The following is an 18,552-nucleotide window of genomic DNA, read 5'->3' on the forward strand; positions in this document are numbered from 1 at the left end:
AAAGGCTCCAGGGCCACCTGATTCATGGAACCTGCCTAATAGACAATGAAAATAATGTCCAGGATTCATTTTGCAACCTCTTTAAATGTTAATGATCAATAATGGGGAAAGTTCCTGGGCCAGTTGTGGGTTTAATTTAATTTACAAAGCCACCTGGAGCTATGCAGAATACTTTTTACATTTTTTCCATACCAAATTTGGATAGCTTCTAGTCACTGTAATGTCAAATGTATAGCAAAGACACTACCCTAAGGTCTGAGAATCTAGAATGGAAGCCAGGTGACCTGGGTAAAGGGACAGGAAGGGACAGAGTGGTAAGCAGAGGGAAGACCTCTGTTTGGTCAGGGTGGTCAAGGAAGGCTTTGATGTGTTTCAGGAAGAATGAGGCTGCCAGTGGGCTGGATCAAAATGAACAAAGAGGAGAGTGGCAGGATGTGAAGTAGGCAAGAGCTAGATTATCCAAAGTCTGATAGACTTGGGAAGAAATGTGATGTTTGTCTAAGCATAGTGGGCACTATTGGTCTGGCCTCTTGTCCAGCTGAAGGAGGCTCAGTTCTTAGCAGAAATCCATCCTTCCTAGCCAGATAATGTCTCTTCCTTGTTCTTGGGGAGATGGGGGAGGGGAGGTTACAGAATCCACCATCATTCTTGCACTCTCATCCTCAGGTCACTGAGTGTTGGACAAGCAGTCTCTCCTTGGTCTTCACTTCTTCTCTGCCTTGATGCTCATCCTCTGCTCCTCTCTGTTCTCTGAGGAAGAAGCCTCTCTCCTAATCACAGCTGTGCTCTCACCTGTGTTCCTGACCTTCCCTATGGCTCCCTGACCATCTGAAGCCTGGCTCCTGAACCCTGCTGCAATGGATTTCTCAAAATTTCTTCTCCTTGTCCGATCTGCGAGTCTGTTCTGTGTCTTCCTTCCCTCTGACAGCTCTGTAGTCCAGGCGTAGCCTACCGCCTGCTGAATCATAAATGGGACCCCCTCTGTATCACTGGGTGTCTATATAACCTGCCTGGGAGAATCGAGCCTGTCTTGTTTTCCTGGCTGAAGGCTCATCATGGGAGAATGAGTGGCATTTTGCCTTCTACCTCCAGAGGAGGTGGCCAGGAGGGCTCTAGTGAGCCAAGTGGTCCTAGCTCAGGGGGAAATTCACAGTTTCTGGGGGCTTTAGGGATGGCTTTGAAGACCATATGCTGGCCTTATTTTCGGATCAAGGCCCAGTGAAGGGGAAGGGCTAGAGGGGAGGAGGGTACCTGGTGGTGGAGAGATACTTCCTGAGACTAGGAGAGGGGAGTGGGCTTTGGGAGTTCTCTGTGGGGTGTAGGCATCAGGTTCTACTTGAACTGTCTGCCCTGGAGGTAGAAGGACCCCCAATAGGGGTAATTTCAGAGTGCTAGTATTGACAGTGGCCAAGAGGCTTTTTTTTTTTTTTTTGCAGTACGCAGGCCTCTCACTGTTGTGGCCTCTCCCGTTGCGGAGTGCAGGCTCTGGACGCGCAGGCCCAGCGGCTATGGCTCATGGGCCTAGCCGCTTCACAGCATGTGGGATCTTGCCGGACTGGGGCACGAACCTGTGTCCCCTGCATCAGCAGGCGGACCCTCAACCACTGCGCCACCAGGGAAGCCCCCAAGAGGCTTTTTTAATGGAAGTTGAGGAGAGGGTCCCGGCATCAGTCTGACCTAGAGATCTTGCTTCACTGGCAGCTCCATGAGGGCAGGGATTCTTGTCTGTTTTGTTTTTATTATTATATTCCCAGCACCTGCTATAGTATTGGGATACAGTGCTCAAAAAACAAACTGTTGAATGAATAAGATGGAGCCACGGCTTGTGGACAGATGGAGGTGATCAGTGCGTCTTAGGGGTATCAGGTGTCCGCAAAGAGAAGGGCACAGGCTAAGAGCCCTCTTTGGGTATACAGGTGAGTCTTCAGGACTGTGATAAGACACAGAGGAGGATGCCCTAGACTGACTGAGGCAGGATTTCCTGTCAACCTGGGTGTAGGAGACCCTGGGTTAGATCTGACATGATTTAGAAAAATTTAAAAATGATAAGAGCCAACATTTATGATGCACCAGACATTTTTTAAGTAATTAATTTAATCCTCACAATAATCCTGTGACATAGATACGATGATTAACTTTTTTTTTCAAATGAGGAAACTGAGGCATAGACAGGCTAAATGACTTGTCTAAGATCACACAGCCAGGATGTGAACCACCCAGGAACTCTCACTCCAGAGTTTCTTCTATACCAAGTAGCAGTTAAGATGTGAGATTTCTTACCCCTGAGAGTCATGAAGCAAATTCATACTGGTTATACTTGTTTCTTCACTAATTACATAACTTAATATTGTATATACATGTATAATACTATATGTAAAATTTTAGTAATATAATAAAATAATTCTGACAGAACAGATTATGGTTAGAAATAGATAATTTGTTTTCTAGTAATAGAGTATAACAACTTGGAGGGAGCTGTGCCTTGTCTGCCAACCAGGTAATACGTAGCCAGCTCCCTAATTACTAGTACCTGCTACAGATCAGGATAACTCCTGAAAGATAACATTTGTAATGTGCTATACTAGTCCACATTTATACAGTACTTACTACGTACTGGAACTTTATAAGGCAAGTATTATTACGCCTGCTTTAGAGATGAAGGAAGAGCAAGGTTAAGTGATTTGCCAGGGTGACCCCAGGCTGTCTCACTCCACAGCTCATGATTCTAACCACTGCGCCACACAGAATGTTTTTTTCCACATCATGTGGAAAGATCTGTTTTTCAGTAGAAACATTCATTCTTTAATTATCTGGAAGGGAGTCAATTATTTCAGGAAGAAGTCTTTAACAACCACGTAAAGAACCTTTAGGATATGTGTACACTGTTTACGAATATACAATTATAATAGAACACTGCATATACGTATATGTATATGTAATGTATATGTCTCCCACCCTGTCGGTTTTCACTGGGCAGTGGTCTGTTATCAGTTAAGGATTTGTAACTAGTGCTAATGGATTTGGTTGTTGGAATTTTGTTTTTATAAATCCTCCCTAATGGGTCTTAATTTTACTAAATGCCAGGCTGATGGTCACTGAAAGCAGCTTCCAAATTAGCAAACATTAAAAAATTTCTTTTAATGTTTAAGAGTGCTCCCCACTCTTCCCCTTTGGGGATCCCACTGGTAACCTCCTAGGCAGAGAGAGCCGGTCTTAGCCCTGTGGGTCTCAGCACAGTGTGGTAGTTAAGAACAGAGGGTTTGGGACCAGGCATGTAAGTTGAAGTCCCTGCCTGCTTCTTACCAGCTGTCTAATTTTCAGTGACTTACTCTCCCTCTCTGGGCCTTGGTTCCTTCATCATTTAAATGGGGAAAACATGACTGAGGCTTCTGTGAGTATGCAGCATGCAAATGACAAGTGGGAACAGGATTGGCACTCAATGCCACAGAGCTACTCTACGTGCCCTTTTTTTTTTTTTTCTGCGGTACGTGGGCCTCTCACTGTTGTGGCCTCTCCCATTGCGGAGCACAGGCTCGGGACGCACAGACTCAGCAGCCATGGCTCATGGGCCCAGCCGCTCCGCGTCATGTGGGATCTTCCCGGACCGGGGCACGAACCTGCGTCCCCTGCATCAGCAGGCAGACTCTCAAACACTGCGCCACCAGGGAAGCCCTCTACGTGCCTTCTTTCTGAGCATCTTCTCTCCTTGCCTTCTGGGTCCTGATTCTTTTTTCCCTGTCCTCTGCCCAGTCCTTCCCTCCATCCATGTGGGCCCAGGGCTCTGAGGTACCCCATCTTACTGCAAAGTCCTCCAAGCTCCTAAATAGCCTCCAATTTCATCCCTCAGCTACATGAAATCTCTGTTAGGGCAACTTAGAATCTGAGTAAAGCAATTTATCCTATGGCAGGCCAGACTCCCACAGAAGCTTCTAAGTTAAACTTGTGCCCTGGGTTACAAAGTCCTGTTTTTTACCTCCAAAAGAGCAGTTACAGAGATTCCTTCCTTTCTTGGTCATAGCTACCACCTTACTTTATTTAGGCCCTCATCACCTCCTCCTGGTTCATCTAAAAGCATCTTAGGTAGTCCCCGTCTCGTATACACCATCACATCTTGCTACCTACAGTCCTGACATACCATTGACTTGGCCACACATGTGTAAAAGTTTCTGTATTGCACAAGAGCCATACACGTCAACACGGAGAAGATGAAGGGTCCAGTATGGAAATGCTAAAGGATATTGGTGGTGTGGTGTAGTGAGTGGCTGTGGGCAGGGGGAATTCACATAGGAAATGCTTATCTGCCTAGTGACCAGGGGAATGAATTTAAAAATTTGCATAGGATAGTATTTTACATCTCTTAAATTAGAAGAAAAAATCCTAATAATACTTCATGCTTGCAAAGTATTGATGAAACCAGTTTAGTTGTATAATACTGTTGACATTGAGAAATAGTATTGCCCTTTGGGAAAATAATTTTTCAGTGTGTTTCACAAATATTTATGTCCTTTGACCCGGTAGCCTCACTGTCAGAAATCCAATTTTAGGAAATAACAGAGAAGAAGGAAAGAAAGTGACATGTATGGAGATGATAGTAAAATATAAATAATGACAAGTGAATGTATAGCTAGTGGGAAGTAGCCGCATAGCACAGGGAGATCAGCTGGGTGCTTTGTGGTCACCTAGAGGGGTGGGATAGGGAGGGTGGGAGAGAGACGAAAAAGGGAGGAGATATGGGGATATATGTATATGTATAGCTGATTCACTTTGTTATAGCAGAAACTAACACACCATTGTAAAGCAATTATACTCCAATAAAGATGTTAAAAAAAAAGTGAATGTTTACCAGTAGAGAAGATATAAACAATGGTACATTAATGTTATGCTGGCATAAACATGATAATTATAGGAAACTGTTTACTTTGTAATGCTTGGTAAATCCAACCACAAAATTAGTTACCCTATAAGTATGTATTATAAATACATGCCTACTATGGGAAAGAATGGGAAGAATGTTAAACAAATGATAGCAACTGACATATGAGGCATATGAATGTAGTCTATTCCTTTCCTTTTAAATATTTTTCTTATTGTTAAAATGCTATGTGTACAATAAGTAAAATTATCAAGGTAAACTGCAAAGACAACTCAAGGATTCCCTTTCTGTTACGGAATGAAGGCGGAACACTTCAGCATGGCTTCTTCACAGCCCATCAGAGCTGGCCCTGCTTCCCCAGCAGGTCGTATTTCCTTCAAGCCCAGTCTCCTGAACAACGCCCCCCGCCCCCCCACCCCCGCTCATTTTTGTCCCCTTCACCCCAGCCTTTCTTCCCATGTGTCCTTACCCTGACCACCTCTGATTCTGCAAACATTATCACAGCTTTGTGCTTTGCCCCACTGTTTTCTCCATCTGGAATTCCATTTTCTTTGGCGCTCTGACCCACCTTTCAAGGTCTGACTCAGAAGCTACCTATTCTGCCTCCCTGAGGGTTTCCAACATCATTTTTTGTCTAAATTAATCTTTCCTTTCCTTGTTAGACAGAGGGCTGGAGTCAGATGTGTGTAGCCCTTTAGGATGTAAGCTTCTGATGGCAGGGGCTAGGTCTTTTATTTTATTTATTTATTAAAAATTTTTTTTATAGGAGGTTCTTATTAGTTATCCATTTTCTACATATTAGTGTATATATGTCAGTCCGAATCTCCCAATTCATCACAGGCGCCCCCCCCCCCCGCCACTTTCCCCGCTTGGTGGCTATACGTTTGTTCTCTACATCTGTGTCTATTTCTGCCCTGCCAACAGGTTTATCTGTACCATTTTTCTAGGTTCCACATATATGTGTTAATATACGATATTTGTTTTTCTCTTTTTGACTTACTTCACTCAGTATGACAGTCTCTAAATCCATCCACGTCTCTACAAATGACCCAATTTCGTTCCTTTTTATGGCTGAGTAATATTGCATTGTATATGTACCACATCTTCTAGGGGCTAGGTCTTTTAATCTACAGATTTAGCTGATAATAGGTGTCACATGATTATTCCCTCCTTCAAGCTTGCAAGTCGGCCTGTTCAGGAAGAGCTAACACCTATCAGAGGGGAAGCAAGCAAAGCAGTCAGATGATGATGTATCCAATGGTTTTATTTTGGAGTAATACATATAAAAAGATTAATTGGGGCTTCCCTGGTGGCGCAGTGGTTGAGAGTCTGCCTGCCGATGCAGGGGACGCGGGTTCGTGCCGCGGTCCGGGAAGATCCCACGTGCCGCAGAGTGGCTGGGCCCGTGGGCCATGGCCGCTGGGCCTGCGCGTCTGGAGCCTGTGCTCCGCAGTGGGAGAGACCACAACAGTGAGAGGCCCGCGTACAGCAAAAAAAAAAAAAAAAAAAAGATTAATTGATTTGTAATTGCTTCAGGATGCAACTTGCTGGCCAAATTGCTACTGATTTTATTAAACAATGGTATTTTGTATTTAAATGACCTTTAGTTTTAAATAAAATAAGGCTATTAGTTATGATCTGAGTTTCCGTGGACTCTGTGCCAGTAGTTGTAGGACTTTAAGAATGAGACAAACCATGCCTAATGTCTAGTAGCTCATCATGGACTCATCTCCTATTTATCTCATTTTGTTTCTCAAGAGAACCCTGAGTTTCCTCAACAGCTTTTAGGAATGCATCTCACCTTGAACGTGGGATTTTGTTGTATTTGAGAAAAATGAAAACTGGAGGAAAACTCAGGTATGGTACATTCATTCACTCAGTCAATCATTTATTCAGTAAATATTTTTGAGTATCTTCTGCTTGCCTGGGTCTGCTCTAGGCTAGGAATACAGTGGTGAGCTACCACCACAGAGCTTACTGTGTTGAGGGAAATAGACAATAAACAAGTAGACGAATGACAAATGATATTTGCTACAGAAGAGGGCACTGGGATAGAGAGTGGCTGATGAGGGAGGGAGTCACAGGGCAACACGTCTGCCGTGCTACTCAGTGGGGCTGCACTGAAACCACGCCTTAGCTTAGCTTCTCCTGCCTCGTCCTGCTTCTGCCCCTTCATTGCAGGCTTCTCACTCACTTGCACAAGGACCCTTGTCTCCAGCTCTGCTTCTGGAAGTGATGATCACGAGCCTCAGAACTCCCTGGAGTCAGGGACTGTGCCTTTCTTGTTCACTTTTAGATGGAAGGTTTAAGTGGGAGGCTGATGTGATCTGACTATTTCAGAAAGTTCTCTGACGGTTGCTTGTGCGTGTTGGTGAGGAGGAGGGGAGGGTGAGGTTGGAGGCAGATGGATCAGTTGGAGGCTACTGTAGTAATCCAGGCAAGACAGGACTATGGCTTGGATTATATAAATTAAAGCATCTCTATTAAGCAAAGGTTTTCATCCACAATTACACTTACAAGACTCCCCTTCCATCAAGAAATTTGTAGGTGACCTTAGGCAGATGAATGTTAATAAAAGAATAATGCATTATGGTACATAACGGGAGGAATATATAAAAGATTAAATGCTCGTTAAGACTCTGAATCCATATATGAGCATTTAGTACAGAAATAATGAGACGGAAATGTGTAGTTGGTCTTCAGCTTAATTGCTGGAGTTAGTTACAGGTCCTTGGGCTGGGGGGACTGTAATTTCTAAGATCTGTTTGACTGGGATAAAAGTGACAATTTGAAAACGACTCTTGTTCTTTCCGCTTTGGGCTGGTAACTGCATTTGGTTTGCGTCTATTTCTTGGAGGCAGTGGCGACTTATGTTCCTTTGTTGAATGCTCCTCAAATTCCTCTCTTCCTGTTAGTCCCTAACTCGGAATGTAATAATAATCAGCCTCTGAATACCTTAACAAATGCATCACACGATGGATATAAGGATAGGTAAACTAAGGCTGCACAGCTTAGGAAACATGATAACCGAGAAGAAGAAAAATGCTTTAAAGGATTATCCTTCCATGCAAATATTTATATATTCAAAGAGCTGAACAGAAGGCAGCAGAATAACCAAAAAGGCAGTAGTTATTTTGTCTGGTTGTGCGGACTTTGAGGAAGTGAAATCTCTTTTGCAAATGTGCAGTAGTATTTGCTCTTTAGAGAAAATTGTGTCAGATGATTCAACAGCAGGCCTGAGGAAGGGCAGAGAGGAGGCATCAGACGCTCTGCTTTTCCCTCTTAAAGCTGAGCCAGGCGGGGGCGTGGGGGGTGGGCAGGTCAGCAACTCAGGCCAGTGAGTGGAGGAGCACTCCTGAGGCTCACTGTGGAACACTCAGTGAGCTGAGCTCCCCTGTGGAGGACAGAGGCCCCATTGCCTCTCCCTGCCGTGCGGGGCCACCCTGAGAGCCACCTGCTGCTCTCCTCCATCCCTAAGACTGCCAGGCCAGAACCACTGTTAACGGCATCTCTGCATAGGAAGAGCTCTTTTCCAGAGTTACAGACCCAAAAGGATACACAGGTCGGCAATGGAGGGCATGGAGATGATGGCCCCATACTCTCAGGCCAGCCTGGGACATCATCTGAATTCTGTTATGTGGATTTTTGATCGTGAGGGGAATTACAGATGTTTGGAGTACATTAAAGCCTATGGCTTCACATTTTACACCCATCTGTCTATTCATTTGCTCACCATGGAGACTGCACATGATGTGTAGGGTGAGTACTATTTCTCAGTCTTCAGAGACCAAGATGAATGAGGAGAGGTCCCACCTGCCAGGAACTCAGTCTTTACAAAATTTAGAATCATTAGAGAGCCTTTTAAAAACACAGTCCCTGGGCTCCCACACAGGAGACTTGTATTAGAAGCTCTGTGGGTAGGGTACTGACATTTTTTTTTTACAAAGCTCCCAAGTGGTTTCCTTTATGTAGCTAAGTATGAGAACTTAATTTGTTCTAGAGAGATACATTGAGTTTGATTTCGATGTAACGTTGGGTTTGGTCTAGACAGATGCAGTGCATCCTTGGGGAACTACAATCCCTGTCCTCAGTGGTTTACAGTTAAGGGGTTATAGCCTAGATCCTGAAAACTATCCCAGAGATTCTCAACAGGGAATGATTTTGTTTCCACGTCTTCCTGTGGAGACATTAGAGACCGTGTCTTGGAGACATTTTCGGTTGACAAAACTTGTGAGGAGGGTGCTACTGGCACCTAGTAGGTAGAGGCCGGGGATGTTGTTAAATATCCTCTAATGCACAGGACAGTGCCCACAGCAAAGAATTATCTGGCCCCAGATGTCAACAGTGCTGAGGTTGAAAAAGGCTGGTTTTGTCTTAAGGGTAGTTTCTGCTTGTGAAACCAACATGGCATATAGTTTCCATTAGCTAGCATTATGCACTAACTGTGTTCTAGCTACATTATGTGTTAATAAACATTGATTGTCATTTATTAGGTACTATTGTTTGTCCCCACCGTACAGATAAGAAAACTGAGCCCCAGAGATGAAATAACTTATCTAAAGCCACCTATCTAGTAAATGAAGGACTTGGGATTTGCACATGTGTAGTCAGGTTTCCAGCCATAACAGTATGCTGGTGCCCAACAGGTTTTATTTTTCTTCTCCTGAGAGTTTTTCCAGGCAGAAAAGGGGTACATACATACTTGCGTTAGTTCTTCTTAGGATTGTTGCTTGAGAAAAACAAGACTACTTTTCCTAGGCAAAAGATAGCCGCTCTGAGCCAAGAGATTAATGGACGTTGGTCATTTTTGTGCCAGCTGGGGCCACAAAAGTGCTGAGAGGAATCCCCGAAGAGGACACTGATTGATGCTTTCAATACCGATGGATTCCAGCAGCGTTTGGCAGCTCCTGGACATCCTGCAGCACAGTTTGGGGTAGTGCCTGACCAGCCAGACTGTGTTTGTGACAGCTCTGGTCTTCTTAACTCTGAGCATCTGTTGAAATGATGCCTCAGCAGGAAAACACAGTGGGAGAATGTCTGCTCAGAGCATGTGAGCGTCTGATTGGCCTCTCAGGCGTCCTCTAGAAAGCCCCAGTGTCCCCACATTCCCTTTGCTCGCTGGCCCTGTGCTCTCTGCAGGCGGAGGAAATGAAACAGAACCCCAGTAGAGGTCAGCTGCTGTCTCTAGTGTCCCTACCTGTGGTCACCACACTAGGGTGAGGGGTTTCAGCCAGTTGTGCATCTACTGCTGAGCCTCATTGTGTCTCTTAGCACAGATTTAGGCCAGGAGGCTTTTGAGGGTTGGAGTAGCATCTGCCTTATCCAAGGGGCTCCTGCAGGCCAGCAGGTTAAGTAATTTAAGACAGGTTACTAAAGCCACGTATTAGTAAGTGGAGAGTGTGAGCCGGCATGCTCCTGGCCATGACGCTATAAACTGCTACACAACATGTTCTGTTTTCTTCTTATGGGAGTTTTTCCAGGTAGAAAAACGGGCCAACTTATGGCATGACTGTAAAATGTGCACAAGATGGTGATTTTTGGAGGAAAGAACAAACAGACTTATGCTGTTGTTAGAGGCCCTGGCCCAGCTTTAGACAGGGTGGTGATGCTGGGGGAATGTTCCCCCCCACACCCCTCCCCTCTAAGGTTGCCCCTCCCTCCTTGGTATTCTCCTCTGTGGGCACATTTTGTGCACTTCTGGGCTCCATCTCTATGAAGGAATCTTGAAATGAAGTTCACAGCAGGGAATTGAGGTTCATGGAGGCCACTGACTTGGTATGTTACCATTTTTTGTAGAGATTTTCCATTTTTGTTAAGAGCACAGACTGTTGCAAAGAATTTACAGTCTCTAGTATTGGCTGGGCTATTGGGTCTACTGTTCAGCTCTCTCTCCTCCCATCTCCCACAGAATTTTTCTCAAACCTTTTTAAAGAAAATTTTTTCAGGCTGCCTTCTACCTCAGAGGGTGATTCTGCTTCCGATTTATAGAGACGTTGATGCTTTTAATATTAATTTCCTCAACTTTTTTTCCTGTTGGTGGTCATTAGTGCTGTTTACCAAATAGCTCCATTTTTTCTTCTCCTTTCAAACACATGGCAGGGTTATTCAGCACTTCCTGGCCCTTTTGTGGTGGGGTGGGTGATGTGACTAATTGTTGACAGTGAGTTGTAAGTAGAAACAATGTGTGTCACTTCCAGGTGAAAGCATTTAATTGCTGATGTGAGACTCTCCAGGGCTGGATTTCCCTTTGGCAGGGTGGAAACATTTGAGATGGGGGCATTTCTATCAGCCTGGGTTCCTGAGTGAATTCCTCTGAATTCTGTTGCAAGATGGAAATAGGATGAGCAATAAGTAAACGTTTGTGTGTGTGTGTGTGTGTGTGTGTGTTAAAAGCCAATACAACTTTGGTTTTGCTTGTTAACGCAGCATAACTTCACCTGCCTTGATTAATAGTCTGTCCCTTTTGCTCAACAATATTGCTGCATCCATACCGACCCTTTTTTTTTTTTTTTTTCGGTACGCAGGCCTCTCACTGTTGTGGCCTCTCCCGTTGCGGAGCACAGGCTCCGGACGCGCAGGCTCAGCGGCCATGGCTCACGGGCCCAGCCGCTCCGCAGCACGTGGGATCCTCCTGGACCGGGGCACGAACCCGTGTCCCCTGCATTGGCAAGCGGACTCTCAACCACTGCGCCACCAGGGAAGCCCCATACCCACCCTTTTTGCTTTTCAGCCTTTCTCAGAGGCTTTCTATCCTGAGAAAACCACCCCTGATTAAACTCCTCTGATGGCTTCCTATTGTTCCTTAAAAAAGAACAAAAACAAAATCCTTTAGCATGGTCTGCAAGCCTCCGGTTCCTGTGTGCCTCTGTAGACTCATCCCACACCCCACTCTTCCTCATGCCTTCTGACTCTGCCACATTCACATTCTTTCAGTTCCTCTTATAGGCTGTATTTCTTCTCACCACAGGGCCTTTGTACAGCTTTGAACATGTTTTTTCCTGCCAGAAATGCCCTCCCCACCTCTGGCTAACTTTTCTCAGAGCAAGCATTGAGTTCTTCCGAGAAGCCTTTATTGACCTCCCCAATTAGGTCATATCTGCCTTTAGAAGTTGTAATACCATGTTTTTCTGCTTCATAACACTGACTTCAGTTGGAACATTACAATTTATTGGTGTGATGTTCTGATTAATATCCATCTTCCCCACCATGGTTCATATCACGTCATTTTTATTCACTACCACATCCCCAGTGATTAGCACAGCACACTTTGTAGTCACTCAGAGAAAGCTTGTTAAATGCATGAATGAGGATATATAGTCATACTGTCCAGTTTAGTAACCACTGGCCACATGTGCCTATTGAAATTTTAATTAATTAAAAAATTAAGAATTCAGATTCATAATTACATTAACTGCATTTCAAGTGCTAATTAACCATATGAGGCTAGTGGCTACCATATTAGACGGTAGAAAACAGAACATTTCGATCATCATAGAAAATTCTATAGGATAGTGCTGGCAGGATAAAGTCCAAGTTCCTCGTGCATGGCATATGATACCCTCAAGGATCTGCTGCTGACAAACTCTCCAGTTTGTTTCTTTCCCACAATAGCACAGCCTCAGCCACATCCCCCTCTAAACATGTTCCTTTCATAAACGTGCCACTCTTCCTAAGATATCTGTGGCTTTTTAACTTTAACCTCTCTCTACCTGAATTGCCATCCCTTCCAGAACCTCTCATCCTTTAAGCCCTACCTCAAGCATTTCCACTTCTGGGAAACATTTCCTGAGGTCTAGACTGAGCTGGTCAGTGCTTCCTCTGACCCCCGTGCTGCCCCCTTCCCATTCCTGTTTGCCTTGCTCAGACAGGATTGTGACCCTTTGTTCACACATCTCTCTCCAGTGCTACACGAACCCCCCTCAAGGACAAGGCCTGGGTCTTCTCAGTCTCTCCAGTGCTGAACACAGAGCTGGTGATGTAGTAGACATCAGTGAATGTTAGTTAAATGATGAGTCAGCCAGTGAATGAAAATCACAGGGGATATTATTTCCTGAGTACAGCAGTGTGAAGAAAAAGGGAACTGTGTTACTAAGTAGGGCTAGTGAGGGTTCCGCCTGCATCCTTCCCCCTCCCATGGTCTTGTCCCAGGTCTTTATTTCATGTGATACTAGCTTTCTGGTCCAGGAATCACCCAGGAGCTTGGCAGAGTCAGGAAAGGGCACCTCTGAAATTCTGGGATCTGGAAGGCTCTGCTGAGTGGTGCTGCTTCTTGAGGAGAGTGGGTGGGTCTCATCAGCTGGAAGGAAAGATAGCTGGTACCATAATTGCATCCTCCAAATCAAGCCACATGTCAAGACGCTAGAACTGGGGGCCACCTGGAGTCTGAAAGAGGCAACTGCTGTGAACTCTGCTTTGCTCAGCTAGCAATGTGCAGAGGCTGTTGCCGCTGTGGTCAGAGGCTGGCTGTCTGCACCTTACCCACCACACTGATGGCTCTCTGAGGGCAAGACTGTGTCTTACTTTCCTCAGGATCCCCTGCAGGCTGATCAGTGACTGTAGGGCTTACAGGCCATGGCTAAAACAACTTGTCAGATTAAACTAACCACCCTTATTGGTGACATTGCCTAATAATAGACATGCTTTCTGCAATGACAGTGATATAATTTTGGACAAAAGATTCATGTGTTCGCATGTTTTTTGGTAGCAGACCTTGGCTTAATTATGTCTAGAGGGGCCTCCATCTCCTCTACAGGTGGAGTTAAGGCTTCTATTGTAGAAAATAGGACCTTCCAGGTCTCCTGTCTCACTCTCCTTTGGCGCTTTGAACCTGGAGGACACACGCCCACAAAGTTCTTTCAGTGAATGGAGATGCACCTAATCCCCATTAAGGCCGACCTGAAGTCAGGAAGGAGGAAGAGATGACATAGGGGAGAGAAAGGAAAATAGCCTCACTGTAAGCCTAGAAATGAAGAAGCGATAAAGAGGAGAGAGAGGAAGGGATGAGAGTGAAGGGCTCCGAGGTGAGTCTTCAGTTAGACAAGTTGGAAAGGGCACGAAGCATCTTGTCTCTGTAAGCAGTCCGTCAGCAATGACCTTGTGCCAGACACTGCACTGATCTTCCTTTATGGGTGCAGACTGGGCCAGCTGAACCTGAATGAATCACAGACTGGTTAGGCCTTCCCAGTTGGTGTGACTCAGAGTCCCCAAGCATTTATTTAGAGTTGATATGCAGGGGGAGGGGAGAGTCTTTAAGAAGGATATTTATGCATGTTCCCTGGAGACAGAGCTAGAAATGGAGGAGTCTGCAAGACGTCTGTCACTCAGGTTGGCCCTGGGGGAGAAGACCAAGGCCTGTATATATACTGGGGCTGTAGGCCAAAGCTGGAGGGATTGTTTTCTTTATCTGTGAAGCATAGGTAGAGTTGCTTCTGGGCTGAGCTGTGACTCAGTATGGGGAAGAAGCATCCTTGCTTCTTCATGAGGCATGCTTGGCTTCTGAAGGGACTGTGGCCTGTAAAGGCTTAGGGGGACTGAGGTGGATAACAGAAATGTCTTAAGTAATGTGAACACTGACTCTAAGCCAGTGCAATGTGTGTATTAATACTGCCTCATTTATACCCACAGGCTGGTGAGGCCTGGGGCTATTTGAGGCACACATGCTTTATTCCATTTGATCCTTATAACAATTCAATAAAGTAGGCATTATTAACCAAGCTTTATAGATGAGGGAAGTGAGACACAGAGAGGCTAAGTGACTTGCTTAAGTGACCCCATTAATAAGTGTTTGGACCGTGATTAACTTTTAAGGGTACCTTCTTAGCCACTTCTCCAACACTGCCTTCCAAACACAGTGGGAAGGCTGAGTCACCCTATTAATCAAGGCAGAAGTCATGGAGAACAGCCATATCCTCACAAGGCCTTTTGGTCTTTGGGGAAGGAGTTTTAGGCTATAGGGATGATGTCCTTACCCAGGGGGACATTTCTAGCCTTCTCTGGGAAGATAACAAAGGACAAGCTAGGGAATATCTCTGGGGATAAAGGGACCCGTCTAGTCCCAAGGAAGGGGGAGCATAGCGTTACTGAATGACAGTGATGATGCTTTCCTATGGAGCTGTAGAGACCTTTTCAGTTTCCAAAGCATTTACCCTCATATCAGTTCATTTGAAAGTTCACAGAAACCCTGTGAAGCAAAAGCATATATGCCTATTTTTCAGAAGGGGAATGAGGCCCATAGAGCTTCAAAGACTTATCCAAGACCATGTGGTCATTAAATGTAAGAATCATGCTAGACATCTCCTGACATCCCCTTCATCATTCCTTCCTCTTTACCAGGTGGTCCCTCGTGCCATGGTGGGGTAATTGTCTTTATGTAACAGAGACTGACATTATGGCTGAGGCAGTCAGAGGACCAGACATGAGGGTGATGCCCGAAGAGAGGCAGACATTCAAATGAAGGACATGATCTTGGGTGCAGTGCCAGCCACAGAGTGGCACCCATTTCACTCAGATCTATGCATTTCATAAATATAAAGGCTGATTCTGTATTAGAGTTTCCCAAATACTGTTACATGGAAAACTAGTTTTACCAGATGCTCCATGAGAAAGGGAGTTCTGTGGTCAAGTAATACACATTGTACCCTTCTTCTTTTAGAGTAGCAATGCATGATCAAGGTTCTGTAATGTCTTTAAGCAAAGAAACCTTTTTGACTCTGCTTAACTCAAGGTCTCTAAATTTATTTGAACACAAAAACTTCTTTTAAGGTCACCTATTAGCAGCTCATGGAACTACCAAGAACAACTAGTTTGTTTTAATCACTGAATTAATGGTTTGATTTGATATGTGGCAGAGACTTAGGAATTTTTTTATGGCTTTATATTCCAGCCTTATGACACATATATATGTCAGGTGTAAATAAGCCTTGGTGCTAGTTGTTTCATAATTAAAAGACCCAGGGTTAGATTGTGCCCATGCAAGCATTCTAAAGTTCATAAATTAAAAATGAAATCTCATTATAATATCAATAAGATTTTAAAATATTATGTATTTTCGCTGGTAATTCACGATAGAATAAATGTCAAGGAAAACTGTGAGTCTGCTCTCTATGATGGCATATGTGGTTTGAGAGAATTACCTATTGGAGATTTTTGAAATGAGCAAGGCTGACATTTTATGCAGGTCATTTATCATCTTCCTACCTATGGATTGCATCAGACACTTGACATTCATGATGAGTGTTTCTTGAGACCTTTATGATTCTCCTAATTAGCAAATACCACTAGAGTAAATAATTTCCCTCACAAAACCTCTTTATTCTGACCAAAACTGTCATGTTCATAGAGTGTTTTCACTTTTTCTTCTCATCCATCACCAGGGCTGTTTTGTACTTGGTAGTTGACAATGAGAAGGAACATATAGGCTCTGAAGTGGTAGCCAAACTCTGGACTTGCTCAGTGATTTGCCCTCAGTGACTGTGTTGCTCAGTTGGATTTGTGTTTCAGAAAAATGGTGAATGCTTGCATTTTCATGGGCTGTTGGAATTGCTTGTGAATAGCCAAAACTGTGAACGTAAATCTGCAAATGCCAAACATCGTCTTTTCTTTGGGGTGTCAAATACATCTTCACCTTTCACCCTGTGTTGGGAAGCAGGAGAATACTGTGGCTTGGGGAAGGAAGGAAATGCTAGAAACTCAGGCTTGTTACCATTCATTACCAAGCAGTCTCTTCCGCAGGGTTTCTTTGAACCCCAAGATCATGGATATCTCAGCACCTTTAGGAAGGGATTGCTGTGCTTTGCTGAAGCGCCTCAGTGAGCCCTTGAGATAAGCTAAAAAGTGAGTTTCCCTACACTAAGTAAATAGGATTGTACATACTTGAAACTGCAGCCTGACTCCTCCCTTCCTGTAATTCTATGCTTCTGAAGATTAATCTAAGGCCACATTTCCCATGATTTATCAATTTTATCTTCAGGATTCAGAGTCTTTGAAAAAAGCTCTTTTTCCTAGAAGTTTTGATTATTATTAAAAGTAAAAGGACAGGAAGATTTTTATCGAACTTGGAAGCTCTCTCTAGATGAATACCACAGATATACATGGTTTCTTGAAGGATGGTTCATCCTACACAAATTAAGATAATCAGACAAGAGGAGAAATGCCAAGAGGCCAATTTGGGGGCATTGGAAATCCCCCCAGTAGTCACCCTGTAAAAGAGCTGGAAAAAAAAAACCAAGCCCTTGAAGACTGATCAGCCATCTTGCTTATGTGGGAAGCACATTGGTATTTAAGCATATGGGTCTTTGGAGCTCTGCAGTTTTCATCAGGATGAATGATGTCGTCTAACATCAGAGCAGATTCTAAAGAATCCAGAGTATATCCAAAGTGGAACCCTAATTGAATTTTGCTCCTTAGGGACTCAGTCTGACCAGCCACTGTGGGTGTGAGGGCTACTGGGTGCTGGTGGCCATTAAAGACACCTTGAGGTTGATTGAGGAGCTGGGACTTACTCTTTTGAAAGTCTAGTCATGCTTCCTATTAAAGCTTTTCATAAGCCTTGAGAGTGAAATTCCTCTGAGCCTCCCAGAACCGTGGATCCCACAAATCCTCTACACTAAGACATTTTCTACACAAGTCCCCAGGCACACAGGGAAAGCTCAATAAATGCCGTTCACAGAGCTGAGTGATATGTTTTTCATGAAAGCTTGGGAATCGGCCTGCTAGCTGATGGGAGTGTTCACTGTAATCTTGTCCTTGCTAGTGGCTTGGAGGTTGAGAATCTGCTCTTTTGTTCTCCAGGCTTGAAGCCTGTTCACGGAGTAACTGTCATGATTCATTTCTCTCTCCTGGTGGGCTGGGGGTGAAGGAAGGAGCTCTGAGCAGTCCTGCAAGTCTGGAAGTTCTGGAAGTTCCCTGTCTAGAGGCAAGTCGGGTACTCAGTGTTGTTACCATCCCCTTGTGGGAACAGAAAACAAGCATGAACACAAAGGTAGGCCAGCAGCCCTGGAGCTGGGAAGGCCGGGGGCGGTGGGGAAGCTTACCTTCTTGACTTCGTATTTAATGGCGAGTTTGATCCGGCTCAGACTTGGACGGTGGTGGTCGGACCAGACTTGGAAGTTCACATCACCATTTAAAATCGCTTCCACCTCTTCTGTGTCTCGGCACAGGTCCAGCACGCCCACCACAAAATCCTTGCATTGCATAGATAACTTCCTGTAATCGTTCTAACAGAATAAAGAGAAATCAGGGGTGTGTCACACTGAGCCCCACAGGTGGGCTTGCCTAGCATAGCAGTGTCGCTCAGCAAAGCTGTGCACCAAGCGCGAGCTTAGAGTGCGTTGGAACCAGAGGGTATGCTGGATCCAGAAGGCAGGGCAACTTCTCTTGACACAACAATCTAGAGGGCATCTTCTCTAAGCCAAGATTCGTCAAGGTGTGCTCCTCAGCCACCTCTATCAGAGTGACCTTGGGTGCATGCTATAACTATGATTTCCAGGCCCTGTTGCAGACTCACTGACTTAGAATTCCTGGGGATGAGGCCCAGGAATCTTTTAACCTCGTTCCCTAAGTAATTCTGAAGCCTGCCAAAGCCCACCCTGAGCTCTTTGAAAGCAGCAGTTCTCCTTGCCTAATTTTGAGCCAAATCTGAGGGAGGAGTGATAAGGAAATGCACTTTTAAGGCTGATGGA

At 44.7% G+C, this 18,552-nt stretch overlaps 1 protein-coding gene across 1 annotated transcript in view; it reads right to left on the bottom strand.

Moving 5' to 3' along the window:
* TRPC7 (transient receptor potential cation channel subfamily C member 7) overlaps window positions 1–18,552 on the bottom strand; it is a 123,242-nt gene that overhangs the window by 72,968 nt on the left and 31,722 nt on the right. The window contains exon 2 of the mRNA XM_067731820.1: window positions 17,905–18,087. Coding sequence (XP_067587921.1) covers window positions 17,905–18,087 — 183 coding nt within the window. The remainder of the gene's footprint in view (window positions 1–17,904; window positions 18,088–18,552) is intronic.

The sequence above is a fragment of the Pseudorca crassidens genome, chromosome 3 (genome assembly GCF_039906515.1).
Source record: "Pseudorca crassidens isolate mPseCra1 chromosome 3, mPseCra1.hap1, whole genome shotgun sequence".
Lineage (NCBI taxonomy): Eukaryota > Metazoa > Chordata > Mammalia > Artiodactyla > Delphinidae > Pseudorca > Pseudorca crassidens.